The 23,037-nt window shown below is 37.9% G+C and overlaps 1 protein-coding gene and 1 pseudogene across 18 annotated transcripts in view; one reads left to right on the top strand and one right to left on the bottom strand.

Annotated features, from left to right (window-relative positions):
* WNK1 (WNK lysine deficient protein kinase 1) overlaps nt 1-20,477 on the bottom strand; it is a 144,637-nt gene extending 124,160 nt beyond the window's left edge. For all 18 annotated transcript variants that reach the window (XM_045830485.1, XM_045830468.1, XM_045830471.1 and 15 more), the window contains exon 1: nt 19,705-20,477. In XM_045830485.1, the coding sequence (XP_045686441.1) occupies nt 19,705-20,466 (762 nt within the window). In that variant the 5' untranslated portion in view covers nt 20,467-20,477. The remainder of the gene's footprint in view (nt 1-19,704) is intronic.
* Nucleotides 2,369-2,985, top strand: LOC123813476 (annotated as a pseudogene).
* Nucleotides 20,478-23,037: the final 2,560 nt, after the last annotated feature.

Raw genomic sequence — 23,037 nt, 5'->3', positions numbered from 1 at the left:
AATGAAAGTAAGACAAATACCATGTGACCTCACCTTTAAGTGGAACCTAATCAACAAAACAAACAAGCAAGTAAAATATAACCAGAGACATTGAAATTAAGAACTAGCAGTAACCAGAGGGAATGTGAGAGGGGATAATACTTGTGGGTAGAGGGGAGGGCTTTCAGGAACAACTATAAAGGACACATGGACAAAACCAAAGGGGGTAGGCTCAAGGGTGGGAAGTAGGGATGGCTGGGGTTGGCGAAGAGGTGGGGGGGGGGGGTGGAAACAACTGTACTAAAAAAACAAAGAAAGAAAATAAAGTGAGGGTATTATCCAACTCTTGAGAAAGAGTAACAATATGATCATCACTGTTAAGAGAAATACAGTATGTGGCAGTTTTAACAGAAAAGAATGCTGTCCTCCTGAACTGATGGAGTTGAGGGTGGAAGTGGGAATCAGACTTCATCCATTGTTTAAAGAATATAAACCTAGTGGCTCTTTTCTTAAAATCTTTCATTTTTTCCATACCTTGGTTATGTTAATATCTTTAAAAAATGAACATGTTCTATCCCATATTATTTTATTAAGTCATTTGTAATCTCGAACACTAATCAGGAGTTTCCTTCCTATTTTTAGAAATCACCATTTATTTTTTTTTTTAGATAGAGGGAAAGGGTGGGAGAAAGAGAGGGAGAGAAACATCAATGTGTGGTTGCCTTTCACGTACCCTCTATGGGGACCTGGCCTGCAACCCAGGCATGTTCCCTGAGTGGGAATTGAACTGGCAAACCTTTGCTCCACAGGCCGGCTCTCAATCCACTGAGCTACACCAGCCAGTCAGAAATCACTTTTTAATAACAAATTATTCACCTAGTGTCATAGTCAAGTAGTAACAATGTTAACTTTTCTAGGTTTATGATATATTTAATATCTCATTTTTAAAAATCTTACCTCTAGCATATCTGCACAAATCTTAACATCTCTGTAAGATTTGTTAAACATTCAAGCACCAAATCTAAATATTAAATACTATAAGAGCCCTCTTCTTCTGGTATCCACAGCTCAAGTAAACAGTTTAAACAAAATTTAACCCTAATTATAAGCAAAGATATGAAATCACTTAAGTTGGAAGATAATTTCAAAGTAGTTTAAATCAAGAAATCATGAGCCAGATTTCTAGCTAGAGGACTAAATAAGAAGTGAGGCCTGATATCCTTCTAAAGCAACAAACAAGATATCTATGTCCAAAAGTTTTGAACTATCTCAGTTATATCTACCTGTGGCTACAGCTCAAAATTAAATATCACTCACAACTTAAATTTAATAGTACAATTCTGCCATATCTCAATAGGACACAATGACAAATGAAAAAAATATTGTAAATTTTTGGAAGCTAAACAGTCTAAAGTTTACTAAGTCTGTGGTAAGTTATTTTTAAAAATAGCTACATGTAATATTAATATTTTTTTCATTGAGCAACTACAGTTACCTTTAATACTAAATATTTACCACTTGTCATTACAAAAGAAATACCATACTTGACAGCAAGCTTAGATTTCACTACTTCTCTTCAAATCAAGTATTACTATCATAATACTTAAAAAATTACACAGTTGGGTAATAATCCCATGGTAGACCATACCTAGCGCTATCTCAAAATCCCAGTAGACTGTCTCTGGCCCAAAGTAACACAAGTATCTAATTCCAAAACAAAACCTTGCATTTCATACAGAAATAAATCTAACTCCTCAGCTATTTAAAAACTGCAAATGAAAGGCACAGATGATGACTGGTTTTATCAAATGAGAATAGTAACTAAATGTAACAATATTTAGAATGGAATGAGTGTAACTATATGCACATAATTCTCAAGAAATCACAAAACAGTAGTAGTAAAAGGGTCATTTATTTAGTCCAATTTTTTATCTTCAACACTTCTGAATGAGCATCTACTCTGTGTGCCTAGGTCTTTGTAAACATTTTAGTCAACAATTATGACTCAAACACAGGACTACTGGTTAATTTTTCTGCATTTACTCAGCGAAGGAAGACAATCTGAAATGGCTTTATGTACTGCATGATCCCAACTACATGACATTCTGGAAAAGGCAAGGCAATGGAAACAGTAACAAAGCTTAGTGGCTGCCAAGGGTAAGGGAGAGAGAAGGATGAATATATCAATGTAGGCTCATCCTTGGTTTAAAAAAAATTACTGTTTTAGTGAATGATGTTGATAAAGGGGGAGGCTAAGGCCAGCAAGTGGGAGAGAACAGGGGGTATGTGGGAAATCCCTGTACCTCCCTCTCAACTTTGTTGTAAACTAAAACTGCTCTAAAAAAATCTATCTTGCTCTTTTCCTGGCTTTTTGGCGACACAAGGAACCATGAGCAGCAAAGTCTGCCAGGACACCCTATATAAGGTGGTAAGGGGATCCTGCACGGGAATCAGCATAAGTGCCAGAAAGTTTTTGGAGAGGGTGGATCCATAGATCAGCTTGAAGAATGGTGATCCTAGAAGGACAAACACTTCCTGGTCACCATCAGACTTAAATCCACTCCCAGCCCCAAGTTCTCTGTATGTGTTCTGGGAGACCAGCAGCACTGTGAGGAGACCAAGGCTGTGGATATCCCCCATGTAGAAACTGAGACACTGAAGAAACTCAGCAAGAATAAGAAACTGGTCAAGAGGCTGGCCAAGAAGTATGATACCATTTTGGCTTCAGAGTCTCTGATGAAGCAGATCCCACAAATTCTGGGCCCAGGCCTGAAGAAATGGTGGCCAAAGTCAATCAAGTGAAATCCACCAGCAAGTTCCAGATGAAGAAGGTGCTATGTCTGGCTCTGGCTGTTGGCTATGTGAGGATGACAGCCAGATGATGAGACTGGGTACAACATTCACTTAAGCTGTCAATTTCCTGGTGCCACTGCTAGAAAGAATGGGCAGAACATCTGGACTTTACACATGAAAAGCACCATGGGCAAGCCCCAGAGTCTGTACTAAAGCACAGCTTAATAAACCACACTGCTATAATTTTAAAAGAAAATTAAGTAGTATGAAGAAAAGAATATTGCATTAACAGTCAATTCTAACCACTGAAAATGATTTGCCAAAAATGTAACAAAGGAACATTAATTTTGATATGAAGAATTTATGAAAGCCCTGACCTGTGGTGGCTCAGTTGGTTGGGCATTGTCCTGCAAAATGAAAGGTCGCTGGTTGGATTCCAAGTCAGGTACATGCCTGGGTTGTGTGTTCAGTCCCCAGTAGGCGCACATTAGAGAGGCACCTGATCAATGTTTCTCACAATGATGTTTCTCTCCCTTTCTCCTTCCCTTCCCTCCTCTAAAAATAAATGTTTTAAAAAATGAATTTATGAAAACTGATTAGGACAGAAAAGCACCTGAAATTAGACAAATTGTATCAAAAAACAAAAGAGGATATACAATTTGTTATCAAGCATATGGAAGAAAGTTCTAAAGAAATAAAATATAAACCAATGAGAAATTTTTAAAGATAACATTGATAAATGGGGCACTGAAATAAGAACTATTAGGTCACACATGTGAAAATACACATCAGCATATTTCTTTTGGAAAACACTGTGACAATATGTAAAAAGTATTTAAATGTTCACACTCTTAGAATCAATAAATCCATTTCTGAAATTTAATCCTAAGAAAATAGTTCTAAATCAGGGGTGTCCAACCTTTTGGCGTCTCTGGGCCACACTGGAAGAAGAAGAATTGTCTTAGGCCACATATTAAATACACAAACATTAATGAAAACTGATGAACAAAAAAAAGGTTTTAAGTAAGTTTATGATTTTGTGTTGGGCCACATTCATAGACATCCTGGGCTGCATGCAGCCCACAGGCTGTGAGCTAGACACTGTTTGAAACAGTGAAATCTGGGGTAGTAACTGTGTGTTGTTCTTAAGGCAATCGATAAATTGCTTTCCCCTTTTCCAAGCCTTTGTAGTCCCTAATCTTGGGGTCTTTTGGGTTATTTTAGAACCAGCAATTAGAAGACAATTCCTTCAGCTAACTTCTGTTAAAGAAACTTCAGGCCCAAAGAGAAGAGTTCAGCTGGACTGTACCCAGAGGCAAGGGATAGAAGGAATGAAGTAACTTTTGAGAAAAACTGGGGGAAAAGAAGAAAGGGATGAATCAATACCCTTACCCCCACTGGGAGTTACGAGGCGGTGTGGTGTGATGAAGACAATGATGGTGAGAATTTTGTTTTAAGCAAATTCTGCAAAAGGTAGTCTGTAACTTGGCCTTCTAGAGAACTTTCCAGGCTTTCATAAATGAGCATGTTGATGATAAGCAGTAGAGGTAGAAGAATGGAAAGCCCCTTCCTGATAACATTCTGGACTATATGAAGCTATCCAAGGATTTATGCAGGAGAATAATGACCACCTAAATTAGGGGACAGCACAACACAGATTATTGTAGTGAATTTTAGTGAAACAGGAATATAATATTTCATAGTTACAACCATACAGATAAGACTCATGTCTACTGTATAATAATAGAAAAAATAATGCTTGACATTGGGGATAAATTATGGTATTTCTGCATTAGGAACTAATATACAACTATTAAAAGTATATTAATTCTTATGTTACAATAAATTATAAAATTATCATCATATAAGATTATACATAAACCTATGATCCCAGCAGAACCTAAGTTCCATAAAGGTAGGGCTTTTTCCTCTATTTTCCAACTAAGACAGTACCTGATAAATAGGAGTTTAATAAACATCTGTGGAATAAATATAAAACCAATTCCTAGGGAGAAAGAGAAACAAAAGAAAACTATTCAAAAATGATACATCAGCACTGTCTTTTAGTGATGGATCTTTAGTGGGGTTATTTTAGTTTCTATTTTTCTCCTGTGTTCTGTCACTTGAGTATATATTACCTCTATAAAGGAAAAAAAAAAAACAAAAAACAATTAGGAAGTACTTCCCTTTAAGTGCATTAAGAATTTCTTATATTTTCAAAACATCTTTAGTATACCCCTACAGTACAGTGAACTGAACATTTAAATAAAGGAAGCAGGTTTAAGTTATCTTGCGTGGATAGGAAGTGGAAAAAACACACTAAGGCTTTTTTGCCCTGTAGTTTATTCAAAATGCAAAATTAAACTTCCTCAAAGAACTTTCAATGTACTGATATTAAAACTCCTAGAACTTGGTTTTTACAAAGTTTTCAATCACAGTAACATATTCTAAAAGCAAATTACTGATCTAAAGTATTCTGATTATGCATGAGGCAGTGAATGAACTTTCCATATAAGACAAAAAATGAAGCAAACAGTAAGTTTTGCAATGTATCACCCATGACTTAAGATTCTGTTCAGAGTGATCCAGTGCATCAATAATCAATTTCCAGGATTTAGTTGTAACTAATATTGGCATTTGTGGGCCAATCTAATTAATTTTCTCTTACTGAGAATGAAAAAGAAACAGTACATGCTCAAGTAGGAATTCAAGTGTCATACATACTAACTTAAGATCAAAATGTTAGTTCAGAAACTGATGATGTCACACTACATGTGCAGTAATACAAAGTATCAAAAACAATTTGTTATAATATACAAACATGTAAGTATTATAACTAAAATTTCAATATTTTAAAAAATACACCAATTATGATTACAATATACGAATAGTATTTGTTGCTTTTTAAAAAAATTTTAAAACCTCAGATTTTCAAATGGGAAGTGCTTTTCTACGCAGTAAAACAGGCAAACTGTACCACCACACAATATGATCATAACTATAAAACAAAAATCAAATGTACAGAACTTAGACTATTACAAATGGTACCAATGCTCTTATCTCTGGATGAAGGGATTGACTGTAAGTTATTTTTATTTCCTCTTTCCCTCTAATTTCCTAATCTTTATAAAAATTTTTTCTTAAAAATGTTTCCACTAAGGTAGAAATACATGAAATTTATAAATCAGGAAACTGAGTCAAAATCAAATTAGCCTGTAGCTCTAAACAATGACTATCAAAAGTCCACTCTACAAAAGGAAAGTAGGCTTCTGTGGATATTATATCATCATTTAGAATTTGAAAAGCGCTGTCTTGGCATCTCAAATATTTTACAACTTTATTAAAGCTGTTATTCTCACTCCTTTAGCCATATTCTCACTCCTTTCATCCTTATTTACTGTACAGAAACAATGAGTCCAAAAATTATTGTTTTGGAAAAACTTAATGAAAATCAACAGTTGAACTATAAATAGTGTCTTTTCATAAGCAAAAGATAGAAAAAATCAATTTGACTTACTGCATTTGGCTGGATGTGCATTATACATGGGTATAACAATTACATACCATGGATATGATACTGGGCATAATAACCCATATAAAATGCACACAGAAATGTGGGTGTGCACTATACACAGGAGTATGTTATACATGGTAAAAAAAAAAACAGTATTTCTCAATATCATTAAAAGATAAATATGGGCCCTAAATTGGTTAACAAAGTTAAGAAACCACAATGGCCAGAAATTTTTAAAGAAATAAATAGGTAGGTGAAAGTGGTAGGGGGGAAATGGAGACAACTGTATTTGAACAACAATGAAAAAAGAGAGAAAGAGAAAAAAACAATAAAATACAAAAAATGAGAACAGAATACACATTCTTCTCAAGTGTACATGTAACAGTATACAATGCAGACCATATCAATTTAAACCATTATTCTTTTTGCTTTCCTTAAAATCCTAATGTAAGTAAAACAGGAACTGTTCTCTTTATATTGGCAGCTTTGAGATTTAGTTATGTTTTTCTCCTATTCACGTCCAGCAAAATCTAAGCTTAAGAGTAAAAATTGCACTGGAAAAAATAAATAAATAAATAAAGCAGCATGTTGACACATTCAATATATACCCAAACATGCATTAGCAATTTATGTGAAATATAAAATAGCCAAAAATATCTACAAAATATCTCAAGATACTCTTTAGGCAACAACTAAAGCACTGAAAGGAAAGGAGCATAAGAAATATTATTCCTGATACAGACATGCTAGTAAATAACAAAAGACAAGATAAAATTTTAAAGGACTAAATGCTAATTTCCATAATAATCAGCTGTTAAAAGCACCAAAAACCAATTAAGAAAAAACTAAAAAAACCCCCCCCACAAATTTCTGTATTCAACAATAGCAAAACAATTACAGTTTGTAAAGAATACCAATGAAAGAAATGACAAAAAAGAAAGTTGCTAAAATATTTTTTAAAGTAGTAAATTTAATTTCTTGCAGCATCAGTTCTTTTACCACATTATCTTAACAAAATAGTCTAGGTCAGAGGCGGTCAAGAGAAATATAATGTGAGGTATACATGGAGTTTTAAATTTTCAAGTAGCCACATTTTTAAAAGTAAAAAGAAACAGATGAAATTAATAATATACTTATTTACTCAATATATCTATCCACTGTCTCTTCAACATGTAACTAATTTTTTAATTGGAATATTTTAACAGCTTTCACACTAAATCTTCAAAATCCAGTACATATTTTACACATAGCATATCTCAACTTGAATGTTAAATTTTTATCAGAAAAACTTTAGAAAACAAATACTGCATTTGATACTATGGCTAACAGTAGTTATCTGCACTTATTAGAAATTATTTCAAATGTGGGTGAAAGGAAAAAACATCCATATTACTGCAATCTTTTCCTACAGTGACAAAGTCAGGGCAGTTTATACCACCTGCTTTCCCCTCTAAGGCTAAAAAGCCTATTCCCCAAGCAGCAGCAGAAAGAACTTAAAAGAACATACAGTAAATTAAGAGGAACTAAGACACTGATTACTCTGAACTGACTTTACTCTCAATGCTTTTGACAACAAATGCATGTCCAGTTTTCAATTCTCTGGACACCAACTGAGTGTCCTATAATTCAATTCATTCCTGACTCTAACTACCTAGAGTAAGCACAAAACCCACAGCTTAAGGACTCAATGTCACAAGACTGCCCTGATTTCATATATAACAGTGGAGATGCCACCTATACTTCTGACTGACAAGCTATAAAACAAGGGTTCCCATGACCCTCCCCCCATCTCAGGTTTGATTATTTGTAGAGTGGCTCACAGAACTCAGGAACAGAAAAATGAAGAGATGCACAGGGCAAAGTATGGGAAGAATGTCACAGAATTGCCATGACCTCTGAACTATATCACCCTCTCAGCAATGTGACATATTCATCAACCTGGAAGCTCTCTGAGTTCCTTTGTTTAGGGTTTTTTATGGAGGTTTCATTACATTGGCATGGCTGATCAAATCATTAGACATTAGTGACTGACTCCATCTCTAGCTCCTCTTCCCCTCTCTGGAGGCAGGGATGGGGATATGAAGTTCCAACTCTGGTGACCAGTCCCTATACTGAAGCTATCTAACCACAACAGGAATATTTTGAAAAACTTCCCATATTTTGAGGTGAGCTCTTGGTGTGCCCAAATATGGATTGCCCCTTGTATAATAGGGTATAGGATTGTCTGACTTCAAAGAACCATTTTAGTCTAAGGAACATCCAGGAATCCAGGCCTATGAGATGATATGCTTATTATCAGTCTCTGCCGTTGGGTACAGAGGCATAATATCAACAGACACACTTTTAAGAGTTTTACAAAATTGTTAATACAAAGTTTTGCTACTTCCAGAAGAAAACTTCATTTATCTGGAAAGCTTACTGGAGGTGAGGTAATATCTTATTCCCTTAACAATGCTGAATTAAACTTAATATTCCAGAGGATTTCATGACATAATTATGAAACTTGTGAGATTTCTATTTGGATCTCTGTCAACCAAGAGAGTCAAATCCTTCTCAATAGTATATATAATACGTCAAAATAAACAGAAAAGAGAAGGAAAAAAAAGAGGCAATAAGATTATTAAAAATCAAGGGAAAAATTCAGTTTATACTGTCAGTATCAAGAACTAAACTAACAGCCCTGGCAGGTGTGGCTCAGTTGGTTGGAGTGTCATCCAGTACACCAAAAGGTTAAGGATTCAATTCCCCATCGGGGAACATTCCTAGGTTGCAGGTTTTATCCCTGGTCAGGACACCTATGAGAGGTAACCAATCAATGTTTCTCTCTCACATGGATGCTTCTCTCTCTCACTCTCTCTCCCTTGCTCTCTCTCTAAAATCAATGAACATATTTTTTTTAAAAACTAAGCTTAACAAACTATAACCTCAATCTCCAAAGTAATTAAAACTAAATCCTGTAGAAATTATACAATAACAGATAACATATCAACCTATTTATTGGTACTCCAATATCCTTAACTCTGCTTTCCTGGTGAGGAAAAAAGTAGCACTGGTACCTAAAAATTTTAGTAATTTAGAAATCCAATTAATTATTAATTGTAAAACTTGAAAATGAGCGACCATCGTTATACATTAGATGTCATCTAAGGTCCACTGACAAAAATTCTACTAACACTACAAACATTCAAATTGCCTCTATTAGATGGAAATTTGATACACATAGACCACTAGAAACATTATTGCTTCTTCTCAAATACTCATGCCTAAACAGAACATTTGCTATGGTAACCAATGCAAACAGCATCTAAAAAACTCTGAACACACTAAGAAGTTAATAAAACAAACTTGCCATCTTCCTTCTTATAGAATCCACACGTGTACACTGGCTAAAATGCCATTTTAGTGGAGATCCACACTCACATTTCATGAACTGCAAGTATAAAAGGTATAAAATGCTCAACAAGTTATAATTGCTAGAGAGCAAAAGGACTTAGAATTCCATTAGAATTCAAATTCTTCTTCCTGGTTTCATCGTCTTCTGCAGTGGAAGGAACAAGGACTCAGGTATACCACGTGATCTTAAGTTTTCAAGCCTGAGTTAGTTTCCTCAAATATAAAATTGAGAAAATATCTGCCTTGCACTGTTGGGAGAATTACAAATAATATTCTGTGGGCAAAGAATTATGCCTATCACAAATAAGAGGCTCTTACTAGGTAAGTATTAGCAACCATTAACAGCTTTCCAAATTAATTAGCAATAGGAACACTGCAAAAAGACTTGAAGAAAATATATTCAGTACTTAGGCTTTCTGTTGTAGAAAAGCCCATTTTGACTATAATCTAGAACAGTATAATAATTCAGAACCCTCCTTATAATGGAATTACAAGAAACCTGGTTGTTTCCTCAAATGACAAAGATAATAATGATTTCAGAGATGTTCCACTTGTAAAGTATATATCAACATGACATGCAAATGTAGCATAAATGCCAGAGATTATAGGAGAGAAACAAACTGTTTAAAAATCAGCACACTGCACCCAAAGCTTAAGTGAGTATTCTATAAACTAGCTGATAAACGGCATAAAGTGTGAAATCTTATTTGGGTTGAATTTACCCACAAAGAATAACCAAACACTGCATTTTAATGCTTCAACTTTTAAAGACCTTTTCTTGATCACATATCCACCTTATCCTAGATCACGTCTCCCACTTACTCAATCTTTCTTGCTCTATGTTCATTCAAACTTATCTGAAGAAATTACCTACTCTTGCTCTTTACTTCTTAACATTCCTCAGCTATTCCTTAAATCCACTGCAAATTTCTCATTCATTTGAAACTATTAAGATCACCAAATATTTGGAGATGTGACATAATGTTAATCTTTGTCAATTCTGCATGTATATGTGAGTTTGTGATAACATCCTTTATATATCTTTTCCAAAAAATGAAAAGCTATTTTTCTTTATTACTAGTACATGATACATATTTTAAATGTATAACTTAAGTTATAAAAGTACCATACTGTATATTCTTTAAAAAAACAAATATTTTATTTATTTATTTTTAGAGGGAGGGGGAGGGGGGAGGAAGAAAGGGAGAGAAACATCAATGTATGGTTGCCTCTCGCACGCCCTGCACTGGGGACCTGGTCCACAACCTGGGCATGTGCTCTGACTGGGAATCGAACTGGCAACCCCTTGGTTCATAGGCCCGCACACAACCCACTGAGCCACACCAGCCAGGGCTAAAGTACCACACTGTATATTCTTTATGGTGTATGAATTATATCTCAAAAAAACTATTTTAAAAATACACAGAACTCATGTCAACAGCTAGATACTGATTCTAATAGAACCTTCTACAATGATGGAAATATTCTAAATCTGTGCCATCTAATATGGTAGCCACATGTGGCTTTTGAATACTTGAAATGTGGCTAGTGCGACTAAAGGGCTGAGTTTTTTAATTGTTTCAAACAATAAATTCCATTTTATTTTAAATTTAAAAAGCCACAAGTGCTAGTGAACAATGCACAAATTTAGGATATTACCAGTTACTTATATCTATTTATGTACTTCTCCCTTACTCATCCTACTTCAGAAATCTAGCATATTACCAGTGACTTACATCTACTTAGGTGTTTCTGTTTTACTCACTCTTCCCTCTCTCTTAGGTAATCCTAAATTTTGTTGATAATGACTCAATAGCCAAATGTAATATACAATTTCAGTAACCAAATCTCTACACTTCTTTTCTACTCCTTCAAAAATTCACTCTCAACAATTACTACCATGCAAATTGGACTTCTCTGCTATATTCTTTTCTTGAAATTTTATTCGCTTAATAATACCATTCTTCTAGTGTTCTACTGAATCTAACCCCTGGGCCCTTTTATCCTTTGCCCATCCATTCATTATTCCTGTTTTGACCTAGGACCATTATTCCCCCACTGTCTCTTTTATTTCTTTCTCTTGATATATACATACATACATATATCAAGAGAAAAAAAGGATATATATACATATATATCCTCTTTTTAGATGATTTCATTTACTTTCATTATTTCAGCTATGACTAATATAGACATTTGGGAACCATCAGCCTCTGTTTCTACCTCAAACCTATTCTTTTGAGGTTCAGTAATATAACCAACTGACATTTGAACTTCCTGGACGTTTCACAAGTACCTCAAACTCAGTATCTTGAAAAAACAAAACTCCTACTCTTTCTTGTACCCTCCCTCAATTGACCATCATCTAGCCCCACCATCTTATCCAACCTTCATTTTTCCTCCAAGTTGAATTAATCACTAAATCCTATATATTGTATCTCCTAAATATTGAAAGATGATACTCCTGTATTAATGCCCTTGTTCAGGCCTAGAAATCTCATACTCATACACTAACTAAACTACGCATTCATTGTACTGTTTAAACCCATTCTTCACAATTACTACCCACATCTAACCAATTACTTCTTTCCTTACAATTCTTTAGCTACTCTCCACTACCTACAACTGAGTATTTGCGTGGGAGGGCTGTGTGGAGAGTTCAAAGAGCACATAAATATGATGATAATGCCTCAGAACTCTGAGGCATTAAAAAAGATGATCTGTTGCATTTCCCAAATTTACCTTAATCCACAATGACCACCAGTCCAAATAATGAGTATCTACATAGAGATGAATGCATCAAGTTATTAACCTCAAAAATTAGTATCCATGAAGATAACGTTGTCATTATCCTAAGCAATCTATTTACCTCTAATCTACTAATAAGAGAAAATGTGCACATTAGTAATTACGTGCTTCACTAATGAGTTTCATCTCTCACTGTTTGGGGGGTGTGTGTGTATGTTTGATTAACACAAGACCATCTACCATGTACATACTGACAAAGAAAAAGATCATCGGTCTCTGAGAAATTGAACTTTGGCTGCACAAAAGACATCTACAGAAATAATTAGTGTGGTTTTTCTTAACTGACCTGAATATATGACATACCATTAGATTTCCAGATACTCGTTCCTGAATTATTCTGAAATTTCTTAAGAATTCTTGCCCTAGCTGGTGTGGCACAGTGGATTGAGTGCTGGCCTGTACACCAAAAGGTCATCAATTTTATTCCCAGTCAGGGCACATGCCTGGGTTGCAGGCCAGGTCCCAAGTTGGGGACATGTGAGAGGCAACAGATCTATGTATCTCTCTCATAGTGATGTTTCTCTCCCTCCCTCCCTTCCCCTCTCTCTAAAGTAATAAATTTAAAAAATAAAAAATAAATTTTAAAAAAGAATTCTTAAGCTTCTTCTCTGAGGAAACACCAAATGGTGGATGACACCAGTGCTGCAAGAAGCTCGAAGGCCTGGAAGCCCTGAGGCACTGGAATGGGAGGTCACGGCTGCTTCCAGGAAGAATTTGGCAGCAGCATCTGAGCTGAGGTCTTGGTGGGGGCCTGGGGGACAGAGCTCATGGAAGCAAGAAAGAGGACAAGGAGTGAATCCCCTTCACCAAGATGGGCCACTTGGTCAAGGACATGAAGATCATGTCCCTGGTAGAGATGTATCTCTTCTCCCCACTCACCAAGGAATCTGAGATAAATGACTTTTTCTGGAGGTATCCCTTAGGGAGAATGTTTTAAAGACTGCCATGCAAAAGCAGACCTGCCCTGGCCAGAAGAGCCAGTTCAAGGCATTTATGTAGTCCCACCAGGGATTACAATGTACTGTTAGTCTGGGTTTTGAGTGATCCAAAAAGATAGCCACTACTATTACAAGGACCATCATCCTGGCCAAACCTTCTATTGTCCCTGTGAGTGAGGCTACTGGGGAAACAAGATCTGCAAGACCCACACCATCCCCTGCAGGAAGACTGACCTTTGTGACTCTGTGCTGGTATGCCTCATCCCTACCCTCCAGGTGCACTGGCTTTGATGCCTTCGCCAAGACCTAAAGCCATTTCACCCCTGACCTCTGGAAAGAGACCATGTTCACTCAATTTCCCAATCAGGAATTCACTGGCCATCTTGTAAAGACTCACACTAGAATTTCTGTGCAGAGGACGCAGGCTCTAGCTGTAGCCACCACATAATTTTATACAAAAAAACAAAAAAGTGAATTAAGCCTACTTAAAAAAAAATTCTTAAATTCCTGCGAAAACTATTTGCTCATGATGAAAACAGCTCATGCGATGATCCTTTTCTAAAAATCATTACTCATATTCATTCAGCACAGCACATCTACTAAGTTAATCTTGCAATGCCAAGATTCAAGTCATAACATCAAAAAGTAAATTCTATATGAAATCCCATCTGAAAAATCTAAGTTTAAATTAAGGTGGAGATATTATATGATCAATTAAATCAACCACAAAACTAAGTGAATGACTGAGCTTTCTTCTCATGTACATTGCATCAATAACCAATCTTTTTTAAAACCACATACAAAATGAAGTTTGCCACCTGTCAAAGGCACTGTCTTTGTACAAATAAAAACACTCTTAAGAAGAGTTTCTGGTAATTGCTCTTCAGTCTGAAAAGCTATTTCCCTTTTGTCTTAAGATTTCATAAAATTCCTAAGATGACAAAGCAAAAAGCTCCTAAAATCCAACTTTAATTAATATGTTTTAAATAATCAATTTGTAACGTGACAACTTATGGCCTTTGAAGGGTTTTTTAAAGCACCATCATCCTTTTCTTACATTGTATATAACACTTTACAATTTTCAAAAGTACCTTCATAAGTATTTCAGTTGATCCTCAACAATCGCATTAAGTCAGTAAGACATATTATTCACAAGTCAGCATAACAAATTAAGTTCCTTAACTCAAAGTTAGGTAATTGGGTGACGTAGAACCCACATGTTCTTTCCTGGATGTCTTTTCCATTATATAGTACTGTATTATACCATATTGAACTCTCCCAATACAAAATTAAAGAATCTGCTATGGACCAAAGAAAGACCAGGAATATACATGAAATAACTCTGAGATCTATTAACTATTTCTAAAAATTAAATAATTTTTATTAAAGTAAATTGAGCCCTGACCAGATAGCTCAGTCGGTTAGAGCATTGTTCCCAATATGCCAAGGTTGTACGTTTGATCTCCAGTCAGTGCACACACAAGAAGCAACCAATAAATGCATAAATAAGTGGAATAACAAATCAATGTTTCTCTTTCTCTCTCTCTCCATCTCTATCTAAATATCAATAAAATTGGAAAAAATAAATTAAGTATATTGAGCGCCTACATATATCCTCAGAGAGCTCAAAAACTAGTGGAATAGACAAACAAGGTAAATTATTTAAAATCAACTTAAGGAATATTATAAGAATGATCCCAAAAGGAAAAAAAATTTAGCAAATTCTGGAAACTAATAATTCGGAAAGACTGGCATTTGAGAAAGCAACAGCTTGTGAAATTAGAAAGTTAGACAGAAAACTGGTAAAGAAATTTGAAAGCACTGATGACTCCATGTTCAATTCCAAATCTCCTCCTACAAGAATGGAAGCAACAGTACAAGTTTCACTACATGATTTTTCAAGCATGAATGTAAACAAATCAAACAAAATTTTCATAGATACCTGAAAAAGACAGCCTAAAAGAGATACTGTATCATCAGTTAATATTTATATCCCAGGCCCTGTTCTAAATGATTGATGTGCATGTATATACACACACACATATATATATAAAAATTCATTTAACCATCACAACTCTATAAAATAGGTGATTACATTCTATTAAGAGATAAAAAACTAGCACAGAAGTTGCTCATGGTGACACATATATTAGCTAAACCAGACAGTTTAGTTCTTAAGTACTATGTTTTACTGCAGAAAAATAGTGCCCTCTTCAAATCTAAATTTAGGTCATGCTACTAAGTCTTACCCATTCCTGCAGTCTAGATTGGTCCTATACTTAAAAAAATAAAAAAATAAAAAAAAGGATGCAAATAAAATGCAAAACACTAATATGAAGAACTAGTACACTAAAACTTAACTATAATCATCATTAATATTCTCAAAAATTGTTATTTCAGCATAACTTCTCCAGTTGCTTTTTCATCTTTATCTAAAAAAGTTAAAAGCTACCAGAAAACCCAAATAACAGGTTTAAGATGATTTCTGAAAATGAGGATCTGGTTTCAGTTGATTGTTTCCCTAGGGTTTGTTTAACTAGGATGATTTCTCAAATCATCACAGTCTTGCACTAAATTCTAAATGTCAAGAAACAAACTTAGTCACTAGGCAACAAAAGAGTCCTAATTTGATTTACAAAAAAAATACTTTCCAAGTTTTTACATTAGGAACAACTGGGATACTAAAAGTAAAACAACAACAAAAAAAAGGTAAATAAAAGGAAAACATATATATATAAACCCCTACAACTAAGTAAGAACTAACTACATCACTAAAAATCTAAAATGTAATTCTCAGTTCCTGTACCACAGAGGTTACTTCCTGCAGCAATAAATCTACATATATTTTAAATCAAATCTTACCTAACCAAAATTATCCTGTCCTTAATTCTATTGTGCCCTGTTTAGACATGATAAAAGATTTTCTTCAAACAAGTCACCAAACATTCTTTGATATACATAGCAGCTACCCTTGAGTTATCTCAATTTGTCCATACTGTACAAGGGACTCAGAATTAAAAACAAACAAACAAACAAACAAACACTCCAAAGACTATTCCCTGATCTAGTTCCTGGGACTGCATATTTTCTCCTAAAAAAAAAAGAAACATGGTACAAGTGTAAAAAGTAAAGGTAAAAACAATCCTCAGTTGCCAATGGAAAGATTCAGTTCTATTAGTTATTTTAAGAGCTATAGCAAAGAAATAAGTTATGGTGTCTTAATCATAGAATCACATCCCATTTCTGAAGCACAGTTAAAGTTTTTATAAAACATTAGTATCATATGCCTACACTGAGACATGAGCCTTGACTTAATAAAAGCCAGAGAAAAGCAAGCACTAAATACATTGGAGCTTCAACAAAATTTATGATACGACCTTTCCTTTCAGTTGAATATGGAAACAATCTCATCGACACAGAAAGTGAATATATCAAGTGTACTCTGTATTTAGAAGCAACTTGGGGAGACAAGTGCGAAAGGAAATCATTCTTAAATCTATCAATAAATTTTCTTAAAGCCAATCATGCTGTTTCTTAAAAATAAGATCCTTCCTAGAACAGCGACATAAACTCTGCAAAGTCCAGTCTAACATTTTCTTACCAAAGGCACATCATTTGCCTAATAAAACCAGGTAAAGAAATTTGTATATTAAAAGATCCAGTTATCACTTATGATCCTGTGGTATCAAAGCATTACCTATGTATTGTTTAAAGAATTGATACTTGTTTTAATAGACAGCTATGAAAACTGTGACTCTAAAATAAGCTTGATGGAAACAAGTTTGATTTATACATTCCATACTTACTCATTCTCCATCCCAAAATGCCTATTTCTCCATTGGAAGTGATAAAATCAATAACATCAGAAGTCAAAATCGGACATCTTCCACACCAAAACAGTAATTAGCCATCTACTAAACTACAAAATGCTCTACTATTTCCCAAATTATTAGGTCCTAACCAGTTTGTGTTCTTTACCAATCTAAGCAAATCATTTACCTGGTCTATGATTTCAGGTTCTCTCTTTATTTCTTTATTTATTTCAAATAAGTGGGCAGAATAACCTAAGTTTTCTTCCGGTTTTAATACACTTAGATTTTTAACTCAACAAATGAACACAATATTTCTCCTATCTTCCAACAGAAAAACACATATATTAGAAGCGTATGTCTAGTGAAAAGAGCTTTCCTTTCTTCTCAATACTAAAGGAATCCTTTGACTTGTTCTTAATTTGGATTCTCCCCACCACTGCAAAAAATCCTCAAGTACTAACTTACTGAATAGGTTACTTGGCAAATGTCCTGGTCAAAAAAACAAAAACAATGCCTATCTACTACTATAAAGGATCCTGGGGCTAGAATGATTACATTTTTAACCAACAAAATGAAAAATTGTATTAGCAGGGTTAAATGACATTTGGAGTTCTAAACCAGGGTACCACTCAATGAGCTAGAGGTTCTGCAACCAAATCCTAATATTCTTCAGTTTGACCATGTCCATGCCTAGACAGAGAACAAAAATCCAAAAAATCATGAGTTCTAAGAAAAACTAGGTACTTAGACAAAATTCTTACTGGGACATTAGACAAGCTGAGTTTTTTCCACTGCACTATTAGTTTCAAGATAGTAAACTATCAGAAAATCCCAAGTGACAAAGAAAAACAAATGCATAGAAGTCTTCAAAGTTAATTGAAGCTACTAAAATTAATCCACAAAATTTACTTGGGTCCAGTCTTAAGAGGGTTAGGTAACCAATTAATGAAAAAAATTTGTCAAAAACCACCTATTCAAATAGTAAATGATAACAGAAGAATAAAATCCAGAATCAGAAGCAACAGGCACCCTGGGTACAAAAAAAAAAAAACAATGTATATGCCCGTAAACAAAATTTTTGCCCGTAAACCAAATGAAATCAGACCTAAGTTTTTGAGTAAGATTGACCAATGGAAACAAAATTATAGTTTAACAAGTTTAAAAAAAAGCTGCCACCTTTCTAACCCTAAACCCCTATAAAATTGAGTAGTTATTTCACAATGCCTTACAAGTTCCATATCATTAACAGTAAATCCTAAGAAATCATGTTCTAGAGAACATGTCAGTTTTTAAATTTACTTTCTTCCACATATTGAGTTCATTTCCCTTCACATTTGATATGACCTTGGCCATTTGGAAAGTGACAATCAAAAGAATTAATTATTATTAGCATGGATAAAACAAAATTTCTAGATCATTCAGTTACTTTCATATCCTACTTCAGCATGGTCCATTTTCCTGGCAAGAAGAATATGGATAATGACATTCTTCATGTATGATACAACTGACTTTTTCATTCAGTGTTACTCTGTTCTTCCACTAACCTGTGCTCACTTCCTGGTGAGGAAATCAAGCTGCTACAGGTCAAGCAACAAGTAGCCCAATCCCAGCTATTTAAACCTAGAATACACTTGTCAACCAGAATGACACAATGTTATTTACATCATGAAAACCTCCCTGAGAGGTTAAAAAGGAAGTATTGTGACTCCTGTAGGCTCTTGGGAAAATCTGGCTTAAAAACCTTTCATAACAAAATTAAAACAATAATAACACAACACTCAAAGCACTTAAGACAGTTTTGTGTGGGCTCCTATTTTTCACTCTATAGTGAGTGGGCTGAAAACATACATATTACTTTCAATTAACAATGTCAACTTACTGCTAGCTACCATAAGGCTTAAGCATCATTAAGAGGTACGATATCAAAGATTTATTGTACCTTACTAGTCCCAAAGTATTTAGTAGAAAAGAAAGTCTTTTTTATAGTAGTTATTATTAAACGCCTGTGCAACCACCAAGATATAGCCAAAGGAAGGTCACTCGTGAACAAGGTCGTTCTTATTTAAAAAGAACAGCCTGATCTCAGAGATAGAAATATGCATGTAACACACCAGCAGCTCATCACCGCAGAGCCTCGATGAAACTGAAATGTACAAGTCAAGAAGACTTTACTTCCCTAACTCAAAAACTTCCCCACTAATTCCAAATTTCCTTCCATAAACTGTAACAATAAAGTAGGCAATGCATTTGTCCCCGACGATTTCCCTAGCAACAAATCTCGTCGTCTATCAATAATTCCTGGTACGTGCGGCAAAATCTAATTTAAATCTCTTTTCAAAAGTTGGCCTCCTACTCAGAGCGAACAGTTAGAGAAAGACAAGTAAAAGGTAAACTCAATAAACTGGCTTAAACGAGCCACATTTGAGATTCAAACCACCGCAAAATAAAGAAGTAGGCGGGGCTATACCTGCAGTTCACACCAGGCGACCTCCACAGTCGTTTCAGTGTCCAGTCCTTTGTAGACTGTCTTAAAGGAGCCTCTGCCAATTTCGATGTCAAATTTGAGAAAGCGGCCATCATTGGACGTTCCCACGGCCTGGGTCTCTAGCTCTTCGATATCGTCCTGTTGCTGGCTACGTTCCTCTTGCGGTTCCTTGGCGCTGCCGCCACCGCTGCCGCTTCTCGCCGAAGGAGGCTCCTCTTTGCTCCCCACATGGTCCGGCTGGGAAACTTGGCGGTCTCTGCTGGTACTGCTGGGGGCAGTCGTGACCGCAGTACCCGTGGAGGCGGGTTCCCTAGAGGCAGCAACAGCGGCGGGAGGCTGCTGGGCTACCTGGGCAGCGGTGGTAGCGGTCAAGGTCTCCTCGCGGTGGGGCTCTGGTGGAGTACTCTGCGGACCCACCGCGGCGACGCTGGGCTGAGGGAGAGAAAGCGGGAGGCCGGGCAATTCCAACGCGGTGGCGTTGGAGTCGCAGATGACGCTGCGACGAAAGAAGCGATGCTCCGTGGTGGTGGTGGTTGAGGCTGCCCCACGGCTGTCCTTGTCCATAGTGTGGCGGCGACGCCGGTACTCCTCAGTCCTGCCAGTTCCAGCGTCGGTCCCCGCAGTGCCCAGTTTCTCCCCCACAGAGGAATCGGAGCTGGAGCCATTCTTGGGGGATGGCGCCGGCGGCGAGAGGAACAGGGAGCTCGGCGTGCCGCTCTGTTTCTCCGAGGCGCCGCCAGACATGGTCGGTCCGCTGGAGCAAGGCGAGCCGGCTCGACTTTGTGAATGAAAATACGATGAGGGGCCGACCCAGAGGAGCAGTGAAGGTCGGCAGGTTCCGCTGCGATGGCTCCCGTTCCCGGCGGGTTCGGATCAAACCGGACGACTCCTCACTCAGCACTGACAAGTCACCCCGGAGGCGAGGCGGGACACGAGGGCCAGCTGCGACGGCTGGTTCGGCTCACAAGTTGGGCTCGTCGGCGGGCTATCGAGGAGCTGAGCCACCGGGGTTAGCGCCTCGCGACCCGCATCCATCCTGCGGCAAGGGGCGGCCGGAAAGGCTGTAGCAGCTGAGGCGCCGCAGTCATACGAGGGAGGGCAAGGAGCCGGCACCGAGTAGCAGCGGATGCGGCGGATGCGGCGGCAGCTCCAGCTCCCGCCGCCGCCGCTGCGCGGGCTGGGCGGGCTAGGCCCGGAGGGCGGCCGCAACGCGAAGCAAGGACTAGCACGGACTCCCGAGCGGTGGCAGCTCCAGGGCCAAAGAGAGTGGGAGGGACCGAGCAAGGCCAGGGAGGGCCGGGCCCGGAGGCTCCGGGGCAGTCAGTCGGTCACCGCCTCCCAAACGCGCCCCCAGCGAGAGGCACCAGTCTCACACGGCGTCCATCGCCCGGATGTGAAGGGTGGAAGCCTCGAAGCCTCTGTGCCTGAGGAGCGGGCCCCCCCTTCCCCGAGGCCTCCCCGCCCGCCCCAGGCCTGGCAAACCCCCGTCTCCTCCCGGGCCGGTTGCCGGGGGCTGACAGAGGGAGGGAACGGTGGGGAGGGAACGGTGGGGAGGGGAGGGCCGCTCAGCGCGGGGCCCGAGCTCCGCTGCTTCTCTGGGCCGAGAGCAGAGGAGACCGAGAAGACTGGGTGAAGGGGAATTGGGAAAGAAAAGAGTAGTCACCCCAACAGGCGCCTTCTGTCACCGAAGACGGGGGTGCAGAGTCGTCGAGGGGGAAGAGCCGCGTCCGCCGGAGAAACTCGCCGCGCTAAATGGCGCCGGGAGTCTGAAGTCTCCACACAGCCCGCTTGCACCCCGCCCCCCACCGCCCGGGGCAACCCCACCCCCACCCCTCCCCCACCTCACTCAGGGCTCTCGCGCAGGCGTGCCAGTACCGGGGCTCCTGGGACTTGTAGTTTACTCTTTTAAGAAATGAAAGAGGCTCTGGAGGAAGAAGCCTACGACTTCCGTGATGCTCGGCGGCTGCCTCAGTTTCATGTCTCATGGGAGTTGTAGTTTCCTTTTGGAAAACCGCCTCTAGAAGAAGGCTGATGGGAGCGTCGTCGTGAGTCGCTAAACCCCATCCTTAAATCAGCGCTAGCTGGGAAAGTCATTATTTAGAGATTAATTGTGGAAGATGAGAAAGGAAGAAAGAAAAAGAAAAGGGGTGCAGGACGAGAGGAGAGATTCCCATTAGTGCTCTACTGGTGCTAGAAAGAGCTCTCAGGGCTGCCATGCAAAGAAAAATGATCTGTTGTTCATCTTTAATGGAGAAAGCTGCAGTAGTGAAGGGGTGTGGGGGTGGAGGGGAAAGGCAAAGCAGCGGAACCAGAGCCTAAACTCAGCCAGAAAAACTAACGACTCCTTCCGTAGGGTAAAAAGAATCTGTGCATTGCGCATGAGATTAATACTGATTAAATGGGTTGGGGAAGCAAACAGGGAGAATTATCTTCTATCCTCCTCCCTCTTCCAGAGCAATTAAGATTAAGTTGTGGGCATTCTCCGTTCCAGCTCCAAAAGAGACATTCGGGCTCTCAAAGATGGGCTGCCCTACTGAAATCAAGGATCATCGCGAACTCTTTGCCAAAATAAAATGAACGATGCAAGGAAAAAGGGTGAACTTTGAGTCTTCTACCACAAACTTGAGAAAGCTGAATCCACTTTCCGTCTTTGCTTGGTGGCTTAGTAAAACAACATCCCCTCTTAGAAGTTTATGAAGTACGCATGTAGTTTATACCATGACTTTAGACATAGAGGAAATCTGGGTCCATACAGTTCACAGTAATGGAATGCTTTTCTTGAAAGCACCCTTGAGGTCCCTGAATCCCTTTGCTTCTCGCAACTACCGCAGATTATACAGGTGATGAGCACTAGGAGGCACCAGACTGAGTAGGAAGCCAGATCACAGTCAAAAGTCGAAGCCCAACGGGTAAGAGCGGGAAGCACTTGAACTACCCAACGTACCCTACGGCCTCTCGGCGTCTACACACTCCAGCCTCTCATCAGCCAGCGCTGGCTACGGAACGACCTTAGAAGTGCGCAGCTTAGCAGAGGACCAAACTAACTAAGACAGTAGTTTGGAAGTAACTTGACAGACGATAGTTTCCTAGGAAATGCTCACAACTTATCTGAAGTACACTTAGAGAAGTTTGCTATGCAATTCATATTAATTTATCTGATATGTAAAATAGTTAACACTAGTAACTATTTTCAAAATTTTGAAATTAAAATTTTGAATTTGAAAATAAACAGTGTTTGGGCAATGAGTTATTCATTTGAAAAACAAATTAGGTTAGATATCTATCTCACACCACAAAGTAATTTGATAGCTACTA

Source organism: Phyllostomus hastatus, unplaced genomic scaffold, assembly GCF_019186645.2.
Source record: "Phyllostomus hastatus isolate PE091 unplaced genomic scaffold, TTU_PhHast_1.1 phas_contig_152, whole genome shotgun sequence".
Classification (NCBI taxonomy): Eukaryota; Metazoa; Chordata; class Mammalia; order Chiroptera; family Phyllostomidae; genus Phyllostomus; species Phyllostomus hastatus.
This window is presented reverse-complemented; position numbering and strand designations above follow the sequence as displayed.